The 22,200-nt window shown below is 43.0% G+C and overlaps 1 protein-coding gene across 2 annotated transcripts in view; it reads left to right on the top strand.

The window, feature by feature from the left end:
- Positions 1 to 22,200, top strand: part of adamts3 (ADAM metallopeptidase with thrombospondin type 1 motif, 3) — a 140,725-nt gene that overhangs the window by 20,695 nt on the left and 97,830 nt on the right. For both annotated transcript variants that reach the window (XM_085476450.1, XM_085476451.1), the window contains exon 4: positions 11,075 to 11,231. In XM_085476450.1, coding sequence (XP_085332576.1) covers positions 11,075 to 11,231 — 157 coding nt within the window. The remainder of the gene's footprint in view (positions 1 to 11,074; positions 11,232 to 22,200) is intronic.

Here is a 22,200-nt window from a genome sequence, read left to right as displayed (position 1 = left end):
TCTCCGCTGATATCGGATAATGCCGAATACTGGGTCACAGAAAATATGTCACAGTAAACTCTCCGCAAGGGCACAGCAAGCTTGTGGAATTGGAAAGTGTGTTTTGACTTGGTGTCTTCACACTAATTACAGTGTTGATTCCACATAATAATTCACTACAGATTTTATCATACAGGCTCCGTCCCAGAGAAATGATCTTCAGCTACAGACGCATTTCCCCAATGTTTCTTTCTTATTCTAGTGTTTCCCAACCTTTTGGAGCCACGGCACATATTCTCATTAGAAAAATCACACGGCACACCACCAAACAAAAACGTCACAAAAAGCATATTGATCATTTTTCTAAATTGGCTGGGTTTGTCCCCAGTATACCTGTTTTGCTTTCTTCTGACCGCTACTCATGCTGGGGAATCGGAATTCCTCCAGGACCCAAGTCCTTTTCAAATATGTGTCTATTGCTATTATGTGCTGCATGACTATTATGTAATTTCTCCTTTGTCTTCTTCTGTTTTACTGGCAGTAACCCAGCAGGTAGTTGTGCTGCCCTCTAGTGGAAGAGAATGTAGTTGTTCTGCCCGTTACTCACGCCGATCGCTTAGAGTACTAATCAGGTGCAACCAGATAACCTTCCACAGCACACCTATGTCCCACGCACAGTGGCTGGGAAACACAAAGATGTTACCCAGGTTCCCAGATAATAACGTTTTAGTGGCTTGAATGTGGGCGACGTGAGATGCAGTAACTGGTCTGTTCATGAAAGCTTTACTGACTGTCTTCATCTAATCTACGGTTTCACTAATACGTTAATTAAAGGTATGCTGAGGATGATTTTACACATGATATCTTTGATCACCTTTTTTATTATAGTCTGATTATTCAGCTTGCAACCACTCATCTCTTGATAATAATCAGAATCAGAATCAGAATACTTTATTGATCCCTGGGGGAAATTATTTTTTGTTACAGTGCTGCATTTTAAACCAACATTAAGACAAGACAGACAATACACTAACTAAGAATAGTACAATAAATGCATAAAGTTACGGTGACTGCAGAGAATCAGCTGCAGGAAACAAAGCTCCCTGACCTGTAATGTAAACCAGAGGTCCCCAACCCCCGGGCCACGGAGCCGTACCAGTCTGAGTCGTTTGTACCGGGCCGCAAGAGTTGAGGCTCAGGTGTCAAATGTATGTTTTTCAGGGTTTTTATTGTTAACTTGGCTGCCCTGGGTCTTTTCCTGTGTGTTATGATAAAATCCTTTTCTTTGATACCGATACTGTTAAAGGCCGGTCCGTGAAAGTGTTGTCGGGCATAAACTGGTCTGTGGCGCAAAACAGTCGTGTTCTTATGAATATGATCCTAATCATGAATAGGTGTGATTTATGGCCCTGGGATTATTCTGAGTGTTGTTTGTAGTCTGAGGAGGGATTGGCTGCCTGCAGGTGAGAAGTCTGCGTGAGGGACTCAACTGGTTTCAACCACGAGCATCAAGATTTCAACTCAAATTTACATTTTTATTTTCATAATCGGGCTCATCGTAGTAATGCCGCAGTGGAAAAACACTAAAGAATAACATGAATTCATAAAGTACTCTTTGTACACATATGACTGTGTGGCCACTACCAGCTCCACCACCATCATCAAGTTTGCTGACGACACCGTCGTGGTGGGCCTGATCTCTGATAACAACGAGACGGCCTACCTGAAGGAGATTAGGAATCTGGAGAACTGGTGCCAGAGGAACAACCTCCTTCTAAACGTCAGTAAGACAAAGGAGCTGATAGTGGACTTCAGCACTAAGCAGGAGAGGAACTACCAGACCCCCGTCATCAACGAGTGCCCAGTGGAGAGAGTGGACAGCTTCAAATACCTCGGAGTTCACATCACGCAGGACCTGTCATGGTCCTGTCACATCAACACCGTGGTGAAAAAGGCCCGACAGCGTCTCTACCACCTCAGACGCTTGAGAGACTTCCAACTGCCCTCCAAGGTGCTCAGGAACTTTTACTCCTGCACCATAGAGAGCATCCTGGCGGGAAACATCTTAACCTGGTTCGGGAACAGCACCATGCAGGACAGACGAGCTCTAGAGAGGGTTGTGCGGTCAGCTGAGCGCACCATCCGCTCCGAGCTCCCTGACCTGCACTCAATCTACAGCAGGCGGTGCTGGACCAAGGCCAGGAAGATGGTGAAGGACCTCAGCCATCCCAACAACAGACTGTTCTCTCTGCTGAGGTCAGGAAAGCGATTCCGCTCCCTGAAGACCAACACAGAGAGACTGAGGAGGAGCTTCTTCCCGCAGGCGATACGGTCTCTCAATCACACCACCACACAGTACTGACCCACACATACAGTTCTTACACACACACTGGACTTTCTGGACTTTGTTTTTGCACAACACTGGTCACTATATTCTTCATTTCCGGTTAATACTTGTACAGCTGCTGTTATTGTGTATATATTTATTTATATTTAGATTTCTTCATACATTCTTATATAGTTCTATATTGTGTATTTTGTTGTACAGTTATTTCATTTTCAACTTTAATTTATATATTTTATCTTATTCTTCCCAGTTAAATTTACCCTTCATTCTAATTTGTGTTGTACAGTTATTTCATTTTTAACCGTAATTTATATTTTATTCCTTCCTAGTTAAATTTACCCTTTTTAATTTTTCATATTTATTTCCTTTCTTATTCATAGCCTTTTCCTTTTTTGTTCTCTTTAGGTCACGAGCAGTTGTCCAAGCATTTCACTACATATCGTACTGTGTATGACTGTGTACGTGACAAATAAAATTTGAATTTGAGTTAAACTGTTGTAGTCACATAAAAGCCTGAGAGGACAGCTCATGTCTCGTTTTCATACCTCAGTGTTTATAGCATTCAGTAAAAGTTACTTGGAGGACAGCTCACAGACGGAGTCAACAAATGACCTGTGATCAATTTGAGCACCCGTCTGTGTAAAATGTAAATCGATAGAATGCGATTATGAAACCTTTCATCACAGTGAACTAACTAAACTGGGATATTGATTAAATGACTCAGACTCACCACAAAGAAAAGCAAGCAGCACTTATCATCGGGCAGGCCATCGCAGGAGATGACAGCTGTTAAACTTTAATCATCAGAAAGCTACAGACTGAATTTGATCAGAAAGGTTTTCAGCTGCCTCTTCATCAATAGCCTGTGTTGATTCAGCTCTCACCAAGATAGTTTGGTTCTAAATAAGCAATTTCAGTGACATTAAAAGTTAGGAGTGAAACGGTTCAGCCTGTGCAGAAGTCTTTGGGTTTGCAGTGCTCGCTGTAAACTCTGGATGGACGACAGTTGGTCTGATGTTGTGCTGTCTCTGCTTAGAAATGTTGGCCTCTGTTGTCTGGCTCTGAATGGTGTCTCAGGTGTTTCTCTAACTGATCACTGTGCTTTAAAATCAAGAAGGTCTCAGAGGAAGAAATACGCTAAAATGATCACACTCAGTAATATTTTGTCTCTGATTAATTGGTTTGAAAATGCCACCTTACACCTTTGAGCTCTGCAGATCTGAGGTACGGTGAAAGGGCAGAAAGCTGCTTTTGCACAACATTTAGTCACAGGGATTTCAAATAATGTTGCTATTTTATCGTAATAAAGATTTGTGCCAAGTGTTGTTGAAATTAAGGCAAAAAATGTCTTTTGTAAGGTCACAATTCCTTTTAGCTTTGACCTCCAAATTCAAGAGACACTGAGACTCTGCTGTCCCGGTTAGGCTGAGCCAAAAACCAGAAAAAGAGTCTCAGATACTAATTCATGCTAAAATTACTTTTGGATACTCATTTACAACCGTATAGATACCATCAGTGTTGTCTTTGCCTCATCCCGGTGAAACTACATCACACAGCCCCTGCAGGCAGGTACGCAGCCCCTCCCCTCACTATCAGCTGAGCACGTGAACAGTAGCTGACATGTTAATGTTAGCTGCTTACCCGATATCCACAAGCCCAGCCTCAAGGGTCACACGCTGAAATGAGAGAAACTCGGTGTGCAAGAGTGAAACCACTGTTTACATTTTTAATGTATTACTTTCATTTAATTTATTACCTCTAAACTGTGTTTGATCAGCAATTGAATCAGTGAACTGAGTGATCAGAAGCACGGCACTACCTAAGCTCATTTTAAAATATTTGTCATAGCTAGATATAGATATCTTTCTATATCTATATAGATATCTATATCTATATAGATATAGATAGATATAGTTATACAAACAAAGTGGTGGTGGCTATAGGACATAGTGGTGGTTTGGGGTGGCTGTAGCTCAGGTGGTAGAGCAGGTCATCCACTGATCGGAAGGTTGGTGGTTCGATTCCTGGCTTCCCCTAGTCTACATGCCAAATATCCTTGGGCAAGATACTAACCCCAAATTGCTCTCCAATGCATCCATCGGAGTATGTATGTTATGTATGTTTTGATGTTCTGATGTCTGACATTTGTCCACCTGAATCATCTGATCAAGAGCCTGTTAGCTGAGTTCAGTTCAGTCCAGGTACCGGTCCCTTACCTTACACGAGCCTTCAAAATGCATTAAAAATTCCTCACTAGTGATATAAGCTCATTAAATGTGGGACTCGTGACCAGGAGAAAGCTGCAGTTTGAAGCTTTTGGACCATCTGCAGACAGAAGTGTGAGGAAAACACCCGGCTGTACAAGCTCACTGCTGGCTATTATCATCAATTAGGCATGAAATAACAGGTGTAGACTAACAGAAACACCAAAAAGCTTTCCAAGGTAGGCATGCAAGCTTGAGAGTGCAACAATGCTTGTTTCCTTTATTGGGTTAGCTTCAGTTCCTCTGAATTCCTGCTGCCGGAGACATTTCATGATGTTTTATGCTAAATTCTGGCCTCAAGTTATCACACTTCAATTCTCCTAAAAGAGATAATTATGTTCTGTTTCTCCAGGTAAAAGCATCCAAATACATCCTAAAGTTAACAGTCCTCTAAATATGAGAACCTCGGTGTGTGCTTTAGTTTTTAATTTATTACTATTTTGGGCTCTGACAGCAGCTGAAACACAGATAATGATGCTGAGCTGAGTTATATCCTGACTCTGCTACGTTCGACCTGTGATTGAATAGAAATGAGCAAATATACACTAGAAACCAGATGAAGTGAATAACATCTCAGTACAGATGAGAATGTTCTGCTGGAAAACCTTCACCATGGAAAGAAGTGTTACTTAAACACGGATCACCTAGTTTCACATTACTGAATACCTGAGACCCCCTCATTGGTCATGTTTCCCCCCTCCAGCAGGTACACGTAAGTGTAAGTAAGTGCGTATTGATTGGACATGACTTTCCTGACATGATAATTCAAATGATTGATTTCCAGCGTTGAGCTGAATTGAAATGATATTGTGGTTTATACTGGAGCTGTGAGGCGTAGTCGAATCAGTCAGCAGCTCAAGGACATCTGAAGATGTCACAATGAGGTTTTTCACTGTGACTGAGTGACGTCGTTTCTGAATAACGTAATAATATGTATGTTAATGTAGATTTCTAAGGTTTGATGTTGTATCCATGGGGATAGATACTGATGCTCTGCTGTGGAGATGAGTGTGTAGGCTGAACGTACGGCCACGAGCGTGTGTATCGACCAAAAACAAGAATATAAGTGGTGAAGATGAGCTTCCTCTGAAAGGTGTCTGGGCTCTCTGTGAGGATAAAGAAGTGCTTTGGAGAGGCTCAGTGTGGAGCCACTACTCCTCTGCATTGAGACGAGCCAGGCGTCTGACTCAGATGCCTTCTGGACGTGTTTCAGATGAGGTGTTTTGTGCATGCGTCCAACTCGAGAGGGACCCTAGGGCCAGTGTTTCAGCTGGCATAGGAACTCCACATTTCTGCTCTCAAATAAACATTCAGAATCCATGTTTACGAGCTTATTCAATGACTTTTGTTATCTGAATGCCGAAGCTCTCACTGGCATCCTCGTGTCTGAGACGATAAAATAAATGAAAAGACGCCATAGTGCTCCTGCAGGTGAAAAGAAACACTGCAGCGTGTCTTTAATCCTTTCACGTACAGCCACCTATGTCTTTAAAAAACACACCCGTACATATGAGACACTGCTCTCTGTGCCTTTTGTTCAGAAAGGTCTGCGTGTCTCTTAAGGCCACGTTGAGCTTAAAGCGAATGCTGTGGTTCAATGACAACATGACAACAAGCTGGCAGGTGGCACACAATATGTGCTTTTGCCCCCCAGCTGTAAGAGGCTGATGGGGTACAGTAGTCACCCCGCCGGGCAAGAAGATGGGTGGGTGGCATGGAGCCTAAGTTTATGAATGTGATAACTCTGGAAATAGACGATCCAGGAGCTTCAGATTGATGCTGCAGGTGGAACTACTACAGATCTGATGAGTTTGAATCCCAGATTATATTTTCATCATGTGAATGTGAACCTGAGAACAAGGCGATGTAGGATTTCAAACTGATACCATCGGTGTGTCAACCAGGAGGCCGAGGGGCAGCACTGGAAGCTTGCAGTGTTTTTTTTAATGTGAGAAAACACACCCAGGGCTGGACTGGGACAAACATCAGCCCTGGTGTTTTTGGTCTAGACGTCCCACTGTGATCGCTCAGCGAAGGTAGGCAGAGGCTCCGTCACGTTAAGACGTCTGACCCTTCAGGATGGCCCATCGGCCAAAAAGTGCGTCGGCAGTCCAGCCCTGGGTAGTTATGCAAACCAGGCAGTAATGGACTCAAACTAGAATTTAATTTCCTTCTAATAATATCTGCCTCAACATGCATTTAATGCCCATAAGCCTAAAAACGCCCCGCTCTTCTGTCTCGTTCCCCTGTGACCTGTGTTTTGTATATAAGACTCATTAGACGGCTCGGCTGGCTGTGCAGCAGTGTTAGAGGAGATGGCATCACTGTAATGGAGTTTAGTTTAAAAGTATTTGTTACAGCAGCCCTGCAAGGCTCTGCCAACCTCCCCCCACCACCTCCCACCACCCCCACCACCCCCGCTTCCAGCTACCTTGAATTGAATAAGCAGAAGAAAATGGAAGGACAGATTTGTTCGAGACACATTCAGCGTGCTATGATTTCTAATTTACCTTTCCTGAATGCATCACCGCTTCTCCGAGCTCATCCTTGCCAGAAAGAAGATAGAAATTTGCACAAAGCTTAAATTCATTTCAGAACTGTTCTGTTTTCAGTGTTTGGATGAAAAAGCATGAAAAGAGGTGCGTTTTTCTGCAATTTCTCTGCTTTTCAGGGATAGATGTCAATTTAATCTCAGGACAGCAGCATATATATCCAACTGCTTATTCCTCAATTCAAACCAGAGAGCTGGGCACTTCCTGTGGTCGGCGTGGATCGCTAAAACACGTTACTCACTGTGTCGAGGCAGGATTGTAGCTTCAAGATGCAGTGAGCGTGTTTCTGGTAGATATCTGTTTCTGAGTGTTTACATTAAAGCGTGGTAGGATTCAACGAGCCGCTCTCTTCTCTCTGCTTCACTTCTGCCTGTTCTTAGATAAATAGGTTTAGAAGCGATGGAGACAACAGGACAGAGTTGAGATGGAAACTAGTTTATCAAAAAAAGCTGTTGTTAAGTAAAAGCTCACACGGTCACTGTTGTTTTCTTTCAAGCTTTAGTTTCTTTGAGATCCTTCGAACGCTCCGCTGTGGAGTGTTGTTCTTAAGCGCAGCTTTAATCAAAAATTAAAACGATTCAAATGTCAGCACCCGTCTAATTACACACGCCCCTCTGTGATTTCGGTTTGTATTGTTTGCTCTGCGGTGTCTGAATAAGAAGGTGGCATTTTCAGCTGCTGAAATACTTCATAAGTGGTCAGACTTGAATGGCTTCTCTTGATAGAAAAACAGCTTTTATCAAATTATCTGTCAGTCAGTTTGTTAGCACGATCCTCCAGCTTCACCTTTAAAAGGCACCTCAATTTATTATGAGAGCAGAGATTCTATTTAAGCTCAGCCTCTGCTCGGCTGAGCTTAAATAGAGGAGCGTGACCTGTCGGAGACCCTTAAAGAACCTCACAGATGGAAAGGGCTCTCGGTATCCGAGCCCCGTACATTCTGAGATGTTCGGCCATCTTTCATCCTCGGCTTTCACCTGCCGTTGGTAAATAAGAAAGAGCTACGGTGCATGAATCTCACTTTAGTTCAAGATATGCCTGCGGGCTCAGTTACTGTCAAGATTGCAGCCTCTTTGGCTTCGAGCTGAGGATTCAGAGTGGTGGATGAGCGCAGAGTAAATAAAGATGACGAGGTGGTTCTCGGTTCTGTCAGGAATAAATCATGGCGGAGAATGTGCTGACTTGGTCACAGGATGCCAGTTGCTGTGAGGATTTGGTGAAGAGCAGGCCAACCGCACTCCGGCCTGATAATGCACACTGACCTACAGAATATTTAGAATCTGTGTTTGCAAGCAGGCGCCTGCAGGTGCGCGATAAATAAGCTGAGGAGAAAGCGTGTTCAAGTGAGCAGAAAAACGTAAACTTTTCAAACAGACGGCAGTGGAGCACGTCTGTAACATTCGTCTGATGTAAGAGGTTTTATCTTACAGGCTCCACCGTGTTACTTACTCTCTTTGATGACGCGTCAGGAATCGCTGGATTTTTCTTCTTCTTTCCATTTGCAGCTGTCCTCTAGAGTTCACTTGACTGTGAAGAGCGTTTATCTTCTGCGTGTGATAGTTTTGCTTTGTTGGGATCACATAAACACTGATGCAGTTTTAAAAATCCTTTCTGCACGTCTGTGTCTGCTACTCAACGAGCGGTAATTTATCTTATTTGTTAGTGTCCGATTAGACAAGTGAAGTCAGAAATGGTGAACAGAGTTTCCTCGGTAACCTGCGCACACTGTCGTTTGTTTTTGGCTCGCTCTTTCTTCTTCTCTTGTTTGAGTGTTTATACATCTGTGCAAACTTTAGATTTGTCCTTGCAGAAATGTCCAGACACCACATTTCTATGGGAGATGTCATAAAAACCCTCGTCATCTTTTGAAACACGGACCGTGTTTTCCGTATAAGCTGCAGCGTTTTAACACTGTGACGCCAAATGGCCCCGAATCAGGCAAAGAGTCGGTTTATACGGCACGATGAGTGAGTTTAACCTCCACCTCGCCGTTTCTCTAAAGATAACTAAGGAGGTTTTTTTCCCGTCTGAGCTCTGTCACGCAGTAAAACCAACACACTCGCACGTTTATCGTATTTCAGTATTTTTGCTCTTATAATCACAGATGGCCAATTAAATGAGCCGGTTCATACGTGACACGTTTCTGCATCATAACCTGGTTTATTGTATGTAATCATATGAATCTTATTCTGTTGCCAGAAGTAAACTTGCATTAAACAGCGCTGAGCTTCTCCCCCAGACGTCATGTGACTGCCAGACGTTTTCATTTCATTTCACTTGCAGCACTTCAGATACGAATATTCAGTTTATTGGTTTAGACTTTCAGCTGGGACGCTTACGCAGTCACACAGTATCGATGCTGCATTTAAATTTAACTAAGAATTTAATTTGGGATCCATCCAGTCGTTTGTGTAAAGGAGGACGTAGAGTGCCAGCCGATTGGGGTCTCAGCAAATGGGAAATGAGTTGAGAGTGAGGGTTGGTCGCTAACAACATTAGCACACAGTCCACCAGACTGTTGGTGAAGAGGCCAGAGGGAGTTTAGTCCTGCCAGGAGTTTCAGCGCAGCAGGACCGATCGACTGAGCGCTAACACAGTGTGTCTGCATACTGTGTGTACAGCATGTGTGCGCTCACTTAAAATGTCACACACTCTCATATGGCTGACTGTAGTTTTGGAGCATAGCAAACCGAGCGTAGCATTAGTTAGCCTACTCACATTTGCTGCACCCCTGTAAGCCAGTTTGCAGCCCACCTCCACCCCAGCTGCTCGCTTCGTGCTCTTAACAAACTAATGTCATATTGTGTTGTTGCTGCTGCTCTCTCTGCTTTCTCCACTGCACATGTGTGCTTGTCAGGGAGGGCGCGTGACACATGGAAACATGGTGCCAAAGATACGTTACTGCTGCCTGGAAAAGTTGCTGCTTTGCATTTTAATTCAAAGGATAAAACTGTGATGTGTTTTCTATTTGTTACAGGTAACATGAAACATTTCAAGCCTTTCTTTTTTTATTTTTAAGGATTGTGAAGCCAGAATCTGGGACCTTGTTTTTTTCATCTTATAATCTAGATGAATAATTTTGCATTCCAGAAAGCATCATTTTAAGGAAACAGCTGTAAAGTGGTTTAAGGTTGTTTAGCATTGACCTTATTGTGTCAGCGTGTAACACCTTTTTCAGACCATCATTTGGTCTTGATGGGTTGCACATTCGGTCTGTTTGGGCATTATTGCGTTAGCCGGACAGCGTGACCCCTCATATCCGCCATAAACTACAGACATGACTGGCTTCTTATTGCAGGAAATCTGAGGTTGGCAGGTAGCCATCACAAAGCAATTTTGTGCCAATGTGTTACTAACGATGCAGCGCGCTGCAGGACCACCACCAGCCTTTGTTGGGTAACAAGGTGATAATTGCAAACAGAAAGCTGAAGAAAGAGTCACAACAATATCTAATAATGGCAAAGAAAAAGAGTCCTGCACATGCCAAGCAGTTAATGAGAGGCCCAGATTCTCTCTTGAATAAATTACTAAATATTACATTAGTGCGTCTGCCTTTGCTTTGTATTGTATCCTATATTTTATGCATTTTTCTAATTTTAATATTGTTCAGTAGGACATTCTGGTGTCGTCTTTCTGTGTCTATACGTGGGAGAGGAAACAAATTGGGGGCATTTGGCGTTCAGCAGATGTTCTAGTTGGATTTTAAAGACTGAGGCATTAATTTACAATTACATGAAAACACTGTCACAAAGTTTCTACATTATTAATACATGATGGGGGATTTTGTGGGGCATGAAGATTTTAATTGTCTCTTAATAAAACGAATGCTATCAGAGCAATGAGGTTTCTGGGTCTATCCACGCTCGCTCGCAGTAATGAAACATGCTAATGCACACGTTCTACACAGTCACTGACCTGCTAACCTGTTGCAGGCTGGGATGATTCGCACCGAATCGGATGAGTACTTCATCGAGCCGCTGGAGAAAGGCACTCAGGAGCTGGAGGACCAGGGCAGGGTCCACGTGGTTTACCGCAGGTCAGCTCTGCTGCAGACTCCCTTGGACATCTCTGTGGATTACCAGCTACAAGGTAGGAGGCACGACCACGGTTCCTGCTGTATTCTCTTACTCATCAACTAATGGTGTGACACTCCTGTGAGGTCACTGCGGAGGGTTTGCTGTGAAGCTTCTCCGTATAATTAAATCTTTTTGTTAACTACTTGTGTCCAGCCCAAATAGTCTAAAAAGCAAAAACTGACATTTACATCTGTGAAGAGTCCAGACTTCATCGTGTGCCTCACACAAATACAACAGCAGCAACTTTTTAGAGATATGAAAATGACACACACAAAAAAAACATAAAAAAATGAATGTTGATATTGATGAAAAATGTAAATGTTGGCAACAGGAGTTTAGGTCACTTGTTAACATTTCAGCATTTATTCGTAGTTATCAGTGAAAGCAGTTACCGTATTTCCCGGACTACAGAGCGCACCTGAATATTAGCCGCACAAGCTAAAATCAGGGGAAAATCCTGTTTTGTACATACATTAGCCGCACCTGACTAAAAGCCGCAGGTGTTTCAATGTTGACTTATCATATGTAAGAGAATATGCACAAAGCGAATTGTCAGGAAAGAGATGGCTGTTTGGAGACACACCCCTGTCATTAATATTTTGAAAAACAAGTTACGGGTACATATTTGCATAACTTTTTAGGTATATGAAGTGACACGGCTTTAACAAGAAGAAAAGTCAGTCATTCACCACCATCTTCCTGCGCACTAAAACCACCAAAGTCCTCTTCTCCAGTGTCGGAAACGAACAGGCTCAGGATGGCTTCGTCATCCACTCTCCGCTTCTCTCCTTCGTTATCACTTTCAAAACCAAAGAAATCCTCGTTGTCAGTGTCGGAGTCGAACACCCTCTGAAGGGCCGTGGCGGTGTCCTCCTCTCCATCATGCAGCAGTCCAGCCCTTCGAAATCCGTTGGTGATCGTGGATGTTTCCGCACTTTTCCACGCTGTCAGATTCCACCGGTGGAGTTGGGCATAACTTGCTTTTCGCAAGTTTATCGCCGCTCGTCATCCACGCCTCCCGCTGAACGCGTAGCACTACTTTGAAGTTTGTTTTTCGCGCTACTTGTACGGCACTATGTTGCCTGGCGGATGGACACGTGACCAACATACCACTCTTGAACCCCGATACTGTGTGTCTGATCACATGCCCTTCCGCCAGGCGACGTAGTGCCGTACAACAGCGGAACAAACAAAACAAATCGTCTTACGATATGACAAAAATCATGGACAATCCAGAGAAAAGCCGCACCTGACTAAAAGCCGCAGGGTTCAAAGCTCGTGCAAAAAGTAGCGGCTCATAGCCCGACAATTACGGTAATTAGATTTCGTTCCCTGTGCTGCTGCTGCTTTTACTGCTACTCTGACTGTTGTTGCTCTAACTGTTGTTATTAATGCTCCAAACTGCAACAGGGAGCTGTAAATGCAAATTTTACCCTCTATTTATACCGAATAAATGTCATTGTTGCCACTGTTGGAAAATGTAATGCATCACTTGGACTGTGAAGGAGAACCGTGCTCAGGAAGGGTGATGAAACCACTGACTCACCGTGTGTTTAGGAACAACAAAGTCTATATTAAAACATAGAATCGCTTCACCTGCAATTTTTAAAAAGGGCTTAAAAGTATGGAGCAGGGTGATGACTGACTCGGGGGGAGCAGAGTCCTCTCCCTCTGGCTGTGGGTAAACAGAGCTGAGATACTGTGTTTAAGTCATGCACACACTGTGTTCGTGAGCCCGCGTCAGTTTGTGCTTACATTATGAGATCTGAATTGTGACAGACGTGCTTAGTGTTGCATTTCTTTTGCCTTTTCTCCACACGTCGGTGTGCCAGTGGATGCATTTGTCCTGATTGCTGCTCTAAAATTCATTTTCTCTGCCTTCATGCCCCTGCATACTAAAAACTGATGATAAAAGCCACCCTGAAGAAAGAGCGGAGTATGTTGCAGGCAAATAGTTGCTCAATTTAAAGTTCCTCAACTACAATTTTGTTTCCATTTCCCCGCGCTAGCAAGCTGCCATGTAGGGATATTTATTCACCTGGAAGTTTGAGCAATAGTTATGGCCTCTGGTGCGGAGGCCATAACTATTATTTCTGATGTAATTCAGTAATAGAAAGTAAAAAATGCACAAAAAATAATAATGAGGTAAATAAAAAACTAAAATTATTCATCCATGACTGTAAAATTAGGTGGAGTTCGAATGTTGTCGTTAGTGATTAACAGGCTGTGACAGCTTGGATCATGGATGGATGGACGAGTGCGGATCTAAAACACAAAACCCCATTAATTCATTTAATATGTGTATATATAATAAAATCTGTTTCATAGACATCTGTGAGCTTGACTGTGAGATAATTCAATGGAGAGTTTTTGACTGTCAACTAATTTTCCGATGGTTATCACGTCGTGTGTAGTCACAGGGTAGATTACCAAGAAGCAGAGTAAATTTCATCCTCACCTCCCTCAGTAATGCTAATCCCATCCAAACGGGGCTCGAGTTAGTTTAGCATCAGCTGAGAGAGTTGGTACTGTGGGATAAAGCTCTGTCTTGGCTCTTTGCCTGCTTTGAAACAGATAACAGATGTTCTTTAAGAAAACACGAGAGACTGATTGTGCTGATAAGCACCAGCGCTCTCAGTAAGAAAGCTGAGAGACGTTATCAGAGGTCTGTTCATCAGGTGGTCTCATTCTTTAGTGGCAGAGGACAGAGGCATGATCCCATTATCTGATTTGTCTCATTTAAGGAATTAATTTCTAACAAATCAAAGAAAAGAAGGACAAAGGAAAACATCTGTGACAGCTGTGAGCTGTGCTGAGAGAACAGGTCCAGAAATATGAAACAAACGTCCTGCAAAACTCTAACAGTCATTTAATGTTTTCAATGATTTACTATGTAAATCCTGAAAAACTGACTTTATGTGAAGAAAGTGTGTTATTTCATCACCTCATGTAAAGACGGCAGTACTTAAACTGAGCGGCTCATTAAAGAGTTAGATGAATAAAATTGTGTAGCAAAATCGGTGATCATTTTAAGTTAAAATGGAATAAATCTGCAGAAAGTGTAACTACGAAAAGCTGATCTTGTGCCTCGATCGCCGCAGACTGAGAGAATTTAATGAACATTTGAACGCCGGCCGATGATGGCGGCGAGCTCCTCCACACAAACACTACAAACCACATCGCTGATCCACATTAATGCGAAACAAAGCATAACTGTGATCACAGCACTACTAAATCAACTATTTGAGGTGCTGAATTTTCTCTGGTCTCTGTGAAGTGTTAAAAATATTAAAAATATCCACATAATGCAATAAAATAAATTCAAGCAGTACAAATTAAATTAATTTCACTAGTTTCATTTAAACACGTTGCTGCATTTATACCAATTTCCCCCATTTACATATTTCACATTACTTATTTATGATATTTATAAAATATTGAGCATGTGGGATACCAGAACTACTAAATATAAATGGATTAAATAAATATTCCAGATGCTCATTTAAATCTAAATTGAGAGCAGTGGGTGAAAGCTCTTTGTCAGACCCGTAGAGACAGCGGGAATTCAACTGGGAGGAAGACGTTTGGAAAACAGCGAGTGGACGCGAGCACAGGCTGATCAGCACAGGCTGAACTTACTGATCACTTCATGCAGTGGCTACATGCGAAAGAGATCTGCTGCTGCTCCACAGTAAACATGCTTCTTTAGTACATTTATAGTAATTTAAAGGCCACAGTACCCCATCGCTTAGCTGAGCCCTGGCACCATTATTTACACGTGCTGCATCTTGTTTATTATGAAATTCTTCCTAACAGACAGGAAGGCACGAGGGAGGTGGCGTGGCGAGGCCTCATCTGGTCGCTTCATTGTAGAAACGCGCAGACATGATGAAAGATGGTGATTCTGATCCCGTCACAGCGTCCGAGTCCTGACGTCAAACTGGTGTGAAGCACCGATAATGAAATCATCAACACGATCAATCGGCTACTTTGTTACAAAAAACAACAAAACAAATTCAACAGCTATGATATGTTTCACTTAAACAGCTGCTAAAGTCGTCGTAAACTTTTGATGGGGACTGTATACTATATATATTTTGCATGGTTGGATCGTAACAAGGTTTCTAGTAGAGCTTCAACAGGCAACAAGAAGACATGGGAGAGAAACGAAGCATTTTTTGAGCATGCAGTTTATTAAAAACAACACTTAAACTGAATGGATAGTCTGAAACGTTTGATGGGGACTGTATAATAGCATGTCGGTAATATTAGACCCATTCTATGGCAGGAATACATCTCAACCTAACTGTTGGTGCTTTAACACCTGCAAAAAAATATTCAGCTGACAGTGAGCTACTAGATATACTTTATTTATCTCAGTCAATATGATCAACCAAACCAGCACTTTGTGATGTAAGAGTTTGCCGGCTCCAGGAGCCGTTTAAGTGAAGCACTTGTGCGCTGCTTTGTCTCACACACATCACAGGAATGAGAAATATCAGATGACAGTAAAGGGTTAACGCTGAGCCTCGGAGGTGCCGTAGACCAGCGGTCTCCAACCTTATTTGCACCACGGACCGGTTTATGCCCGACGTTATTTTCATGGACCGGCCTTTAAGGTGTCGCGGATAAATACAACAAAATAAAAGTAGTACTGGTACCGAAAAAAAGAAGATTTATTCATAACACGTGAAAAGACCCAGGAAAACAGAGATAAAAACGATAACAAAATAACGCTGAAAACCAGACATTTCACAGCTGAGCCTCAACTCTCGCGGCCCGGTACCAAACGACTCACGGACCGGTCCGAGGCCCGGGGGTTGGGGACCGCTGCTGTAGGAGATTATTTGCACTGTACGCAGAGCTGTGTTGTTCTTGGCTGGGTTCCCATCACGGGATATTTTGGTGTTGATTGGATTTCTTACTTTGAAGCCATCTAGTCTGTGTCATGTCCTGTAACCCGAGGACTGTTGATGATGATGGCGGATGTGTAGGTTGTTCTTTCTGTTGCTGCTGTGACGATGCTTTCCAAGGCACATCCTGCTCAGCGGGAGGTTAACTCGCAGCTTTCAGGCGTGTTATCTTGTAGGTTTTAATGTATTTGTCTTTAAAAGCACAGGATTCTCACTGGATCCATGCGCATCATCTTAGAAACATTCACGTCTCAAAGGTTAAAATTTCGACTTTTGTTACTTTTTAGTTCTGATGTTGCAGAAGGCGAGGTAGCCGTCTGTTCGCCGTGCTGGATGCTGATGGCCTGCAGCCATTTATTTATTTATTTGTTAGCTTTGTATTTTACGTGATGTTGAAAAGTTGTTTTGTGTGAACTTGCACCAGGAGCCAAGGTGCTGGATTTCCTGCAGGCAACTTCAAATAAATCAGCGCCCACTGTAAATGGGCTGCACAGGTACAAAGAGTGAAAGGTGAAGCTATGGTTTGTGTTGGTCGCAGTCCTCCTCACAGTGTGTGTGGTTAGGTGCTGGTTCTTTCAGCACCTTTATTTCCTGCTGAGGTGTGAGAGTCGGGCTGTAAAGACCAGTTTTTCTTTAATTCACAGCACTTGTGTACAGAAAGTCAAAGCGAGCTCAGTGGGACTTGCTTTGTGATGATTAGTCAGTCAGTTTTTTTTCTCTTTGTTTGTTTTTTTCCTCTTTGTTTGTTTGTTTTTGTTTGTGGCTCCATGTCAGCCACTTCCTCCTGCACTGCTTTCCAGCCCAGCTGCATCACCTCACTAACAGAAGCAATGGTGCGTTGAATACCGTTACACAAGTGTTGTGCCTGTATCAGGCACACTGCCTTTTTGACACGGTTCAGTTCATGTTTGCACTCCACTGCTGATTTGGTAACGCTGACACGGCAAACAACAGAGCACGTACCTGAAAGTGTGCTTTAAGGAAAACATGCCGTTCACCTTAAAACTGTGGCAGCAGTTCTGCTTTTCTCAGACTCCCTCCCTCACCCCTAAAATCACTCGATTCCACATCACATACCAGGAAAATATATATATATATGTACAGTGGGAAGGAAAAACTCCCTTTTAACAGGAAGAAACCTCCGGCAGAACCAGGCTCAGGGAGGGGCGGGGCCATCTGCTGTGATTGGTTGAGGGGAGGGAGACAGGACAAAATACATGCTGTGGTAGAGAGCTGAGATTAAGAATAACTAACGATTAAATGCAGAGAGGTGTATAAACACATCGTGAGTTAAAAAGGTGAGTGAAGAAGAAATTTACTGAGAGTGTTTAAGCGTAGCCGCCTTAACACACCACATCGTCGCCATGCTTTGGTCCAAACCTTTGACAAAGGGATGCATATAAAGACCAGCCCTTCGTGTCAGATTTAAAAACACTGGGTATTATTAAGCTTCAGTTAATGTTATGATTGGACATATTTCATCCCCCACACAATCTTTTCCAGCAAGTGAAAGTAAAATGTGAATAAAAGAAAAAGCCTCCTCCCAACTCAAACCGCAGTGACCTGCCTGAGAAGCTCACGAGCTGCTCCACTACCAGCCCTCCTCCCTCCCAGTGCACAAACCGTGCTTCTAGGCACTGATGCAAAAGGACTCCTCAGATATCTCTGCGAGCTTGGCTGTGTCTGACAGCAGCAGCCTTTGATGCACAGGGATGAAAACGGCCGCCTTCACTCCTACAGCACAACTGGGTGGAGGAAACACAGCCTCCTCTTTATTGTTGTAAAGCAGGAAAGTTTCCTCAACTCTTGTGCATTTATTGATATCACACACTGAACATGCACATTTCATGTAGCTCTTCAGACACGAACAGCGTATTTTTGCTCTCACCTAGAAATTATAAAGACGATGCATGAAATTATTGTTGCTGTAATTATTTTCTAGTGCGGTAAAAGCACTTTTATAGTTGGAAAAAGTCTTGCTGCAAGGGCAGTTTTGATGTTCCACTGGAGCTTCCAGTCACATCAGTGTGAACAGTTGTAATAGAAGTTCCACTTTGTCTGGACATTTTTAAATTGAGCGCATTTTTCAGGCATTTTTTGAGGCGCCAGCTCGCTAACGTTTGGGTGGGATTGGGGTCAGGCTCTTCCTCGCTAACTGGAGCTGACTTTGATTTCATTTCAAGGCACAAACACAAACTGAGACCAATGTTAAAACGTGTCCACATACTTTAGGCCGTATCCTCATAAATCGATGAGGTCACCTCGACTGTGGGAATCGTGCCTGTTGCAGCTTTGCCTGCAGCGAAAGATTATCCTCCGTTTGTGGAGCAAGAATCTAAAAAAATAATTCTCAACATTTTTGCTAAATTTCTCCGTCTAACATCGCTGCTTGTGGAAACGGGATTCTGCAGACACTCCTTCAAGTAAAACAGCCACGAGAAATTCCTGTTTTCCTATCAAACAAATTCCTGTGATATGAGATGCCAAAGACAGCAAATATAAGATGCAGGATTACGCTTGGAAAGGTGCTAATAAGCATCCACAACAGTGTTTCTTTACAGACCTCGAGTGGATCAACAGTGGGATCTGTGGAAGAGATTTGGATCTCAAAAGCATCCCACTGATCATGTTTACTTCTAGGAGATGTGTATTTTTTTAAAAAGCAGTACAATTTAAGCAAATGGCTCCTCTTTCATATTCTATAATCTGGACTGCAGCGGTACACAGGGGCGACTTTAAGACAAGAGGCCAGGCTCACCCAGAAATCAGACTTCTGTTTTAATCACAGGTGCAATCGAAATGAACGCTTTCTCTTCAGTTAAACGCCATGGGCTTTTAATTTGAAACAGGAAGTGTTGATATGCACAACGGTGAGGAGGAATGAAAGGTGAAGAACAGTATCCATGTGAATGCAGCAGCTGTTTTTTTTCCCCAATAAAATTTATGATTTTTCTGCATCTATTAGTCACTTTTAATGTGGATTGTTTTCATTCTCGTTACTTTATTACTAAACTCTTTAAATACTCATCTTACAGCTTTTTACCTAATTTCATTGTGCATTGACAATAACAGTTCTAAGTTCAGCCAATCAGCTCGTCTGGTTCTTATGAGTCTGTATCCTCGTGCACGTTTCGAGGCAAACAGCCTGCAGCTCCTTTCAGTTCAGGACAAAGTGGACACGTCTGCAGCTTATGGAGGATCTCAGAGTGAAATGTTAATTTTGATCTTACAAAAAAATAAAATAGTAACAGTCTTTTCTTGTTTCCACATGAACCATGTTACATGTAATCTAAAAGCAGTTTGAACGTTTGCCTGCATGTGTGCTGGAAACAGGATTTTTTTGCTGGGTAATGACAAACAAATGTGTTACAAGGGAAAAACAAAACAGATGGTTGTCACTGAAATGGAAGGCACGCTGAATTAACTGTTGGCAGTGACTCTGTGCACTGTTACCACGCGTGGATTACTTTTAATGCTGAATAAAACTCAGTAATATGGTTGTAATGAAGCAACGTTTGAAAGAACAATGTCTCGTTTCTGTGGTTTAAGAACATTTATTCACAGATAAGCAAACTTGAGTCACACTGAATCTGAAAATGTGTGAGTTTCACCTTGAGTTTGCCACCCTGTAGGGAATTTCTTTGAGTAGACGAGTCTTACAAACTGGAGTAAATGGGACTCATTGTGTTAATTGTAATTATGTCTGCTACACAGTTACCACACTCCTCCTGTGATGTGAAGTCTCCTGTGTTCACACACGTCAGGATAAAAGGCTTCTGTTGTATCCAGGTTTTCGCGGTCTAAGGCGCTGCGTTCAGGTCGCAGTCTCCCCTGGAGGCGCGGGTTCGAATCCCACTTCTGACAATAACCTTTAGGGGGCAGGGATAGCTCAGTAGGTAAAGTGGTCGCCCCATGATCGGAAGGTCGGCGGTTCGAATCCACTTAACGGCTACCCTGAGGTACCCCTGAGCAAGGTACCGTCCCTACACACTGCTCCCCGGGCGCCTGCTTAGTGGGCTGCCCACTGCTTCACTGAGTGAATGGGTCAAATGCAGAGAAAAACAAGTAATTTCCCCATGGGGATCAATAAAGTATCCATTATTATTATTATTATTATTATTATATTCCTGCTTCTGTGCTGTGCTTTCTGGGACATTGAGTAATCTTCCAACCATGTGTGTTTGAAAAGGCCTGTTTTTAATCGACTGCATTATGTAAATGGCTGAGCCTGAAGCGCTCCTCTTGTCCATCCTCGACATCCAAGAAAGCTTTTGAGTTTAGACAGAAATTAGAAACACGTGTTTGTACACTCTTTTTGGAACATTTAGCAGATTTATTATAAACAGTTTGTGGCTTTCATAAATAATGACGGGACAGCAAAGAGAACTGATTGGACCCCTGACTGCTTCAGTAAGGATGCGCAGAGGCTCATTTTGCTGCTGGTTTATCCCATTGGACACGAAACTGATGTGATCGTTTGCTAATGTCTTCAAACTTAATCCCAACACAGTCAGAGACTTTGAACTGAAGTGTTAGTGCTCTCTGCACAATGATCAGAACAAATGTTTGGATTTCTTTTAATAACGATTTGTCCTCCAGCTCAGGTGCAGACAATCAAAGTCGAGCTGAAGCTTCAACGTTTGTCTTTTTAATGTTCTTCCAACCAAAGAGGAGCCTGCCAGAAATGTAGGGAGACCATCTCAATGTGACCCAACGTCTACTGTGACAGCAACAGTGGAGACACAAAGGGAGTCGATGGAAGTAGAAAAGAGGATGGAGCATCAAAATGAATGATGGAGGAGTAACAGCTGTTCATCTTGGCCCTCATTCATTCATCATCGCACAGTTTACCTGCTTAAACTGATTAATGATGGCTGTAATCTCAGGGTGCAGGACCTGAAGTGTGCAGGATGCAGGAAGTAGGGAACTGGGAGTGACTATAATAAATAAAAATACATGAAAAAAGATGCAGATTTATTTCCCAATATAAAATCTTACAAGAGCAGACATCCACTTGAACACCACACACAGCTCCACGCGCCTCCGTCTCTGGTCTTTGTCCTGCTGATCCTGACGTGAAACCTCAGGATGGCGGTGCTTCTCCACCCCTTCAGGAGAGCAGAGTTTGATTCCAGGAGGAACAGGAGAGAGCAACAACAACGCTGTTGTGTGTGTGATTTTCTCTTCTGTTCTTCACCCATAAAATCTAACACAAACGCAGCACAGTTTGAGTATATAAACCACGGTAAGGTAAGATAAGATAAGATAAGATAACCTTTATTAGTCCCACACGTGGGAAATTTGTTTTGTCACAGCAGGAAGTGGACAGTGCAAAAGTTATGAGGCAAAAATTAGAATACAATAAGAATAAATACAGTACACAGCTGTACAGAATAGAATAAAATAAAATACTATATACAGTAGAATAAAATAAAATAAATATACAATAAGATAAAAATAGAATACAAATACAAATACTATATACAACTGAGTAAAATACAACGATGACAGAAAGGATTATTGCACTTAGTGTTATTGCATATGTATGGATGTGTGTGTTTGTTCAGTTAAAGTCTTTGTTGTGGAGTCTGACAGCAGTGGGGAGGAAAGACCTGCGAAATCTCTCCGTCCCACACCGTGGGTGCCGCAGTCTCCCACTGAAGGAGCTGCTCAGTGCTGTCACAGTCTGCTGCATGGGGTGGGAGATGTTGTCCAACAGGGATGACAGCTTAGCCGCCGTTCTCCTGTCACTCACCACCTCCACTGGGTCCAGAGGGCATCCTAGAACAGAGCTGGCCCTTCGGATCAGCCTGTTCAGTCTCTTCCTGTCCCCAGCAGAGATGCTGCTGCCCCAGCAGACCACACCATAAAAGATAGCAGAAGCCACCACAGAGTCATAGAAGGTCTTCAGGAGTGGGCCCTCCACTCCAAACGACCTGAGTCTCCGCAGCAGGTACAACCTGCTCTGCCCTTTCCTGTAGAGGGCGTCTGAGTTATGAGTCCAGTCCAGTCTGTTGTTCAGATGAACACCAAGGTACCTGTAGCTGTCCACAGCCTCAATGTCCATAC

The sequence above is a fragment of the Copadichromis virginalis genome, linkage group LG12 (assembly GCF_057382275.1).
Source record: "Copadichromis virginalis isolate Kocher_CV1m ecotype Utaka linkage group LG12, C_Virginalis_male_GT1.1, whole genome shotgun sequence".
In the NCBI taxonomy this organism is placed as follows: Eukaryota; Metazoa; Chordata; class Actinopteri; order Cichliformes; family Cichlidae; genus Copadichromis; species Copadichromis virginalis.
Note: the sequence above shows the minus strand (reverse complement) of the source record. Positions and strands in the feature narration are given on the sequence as shown.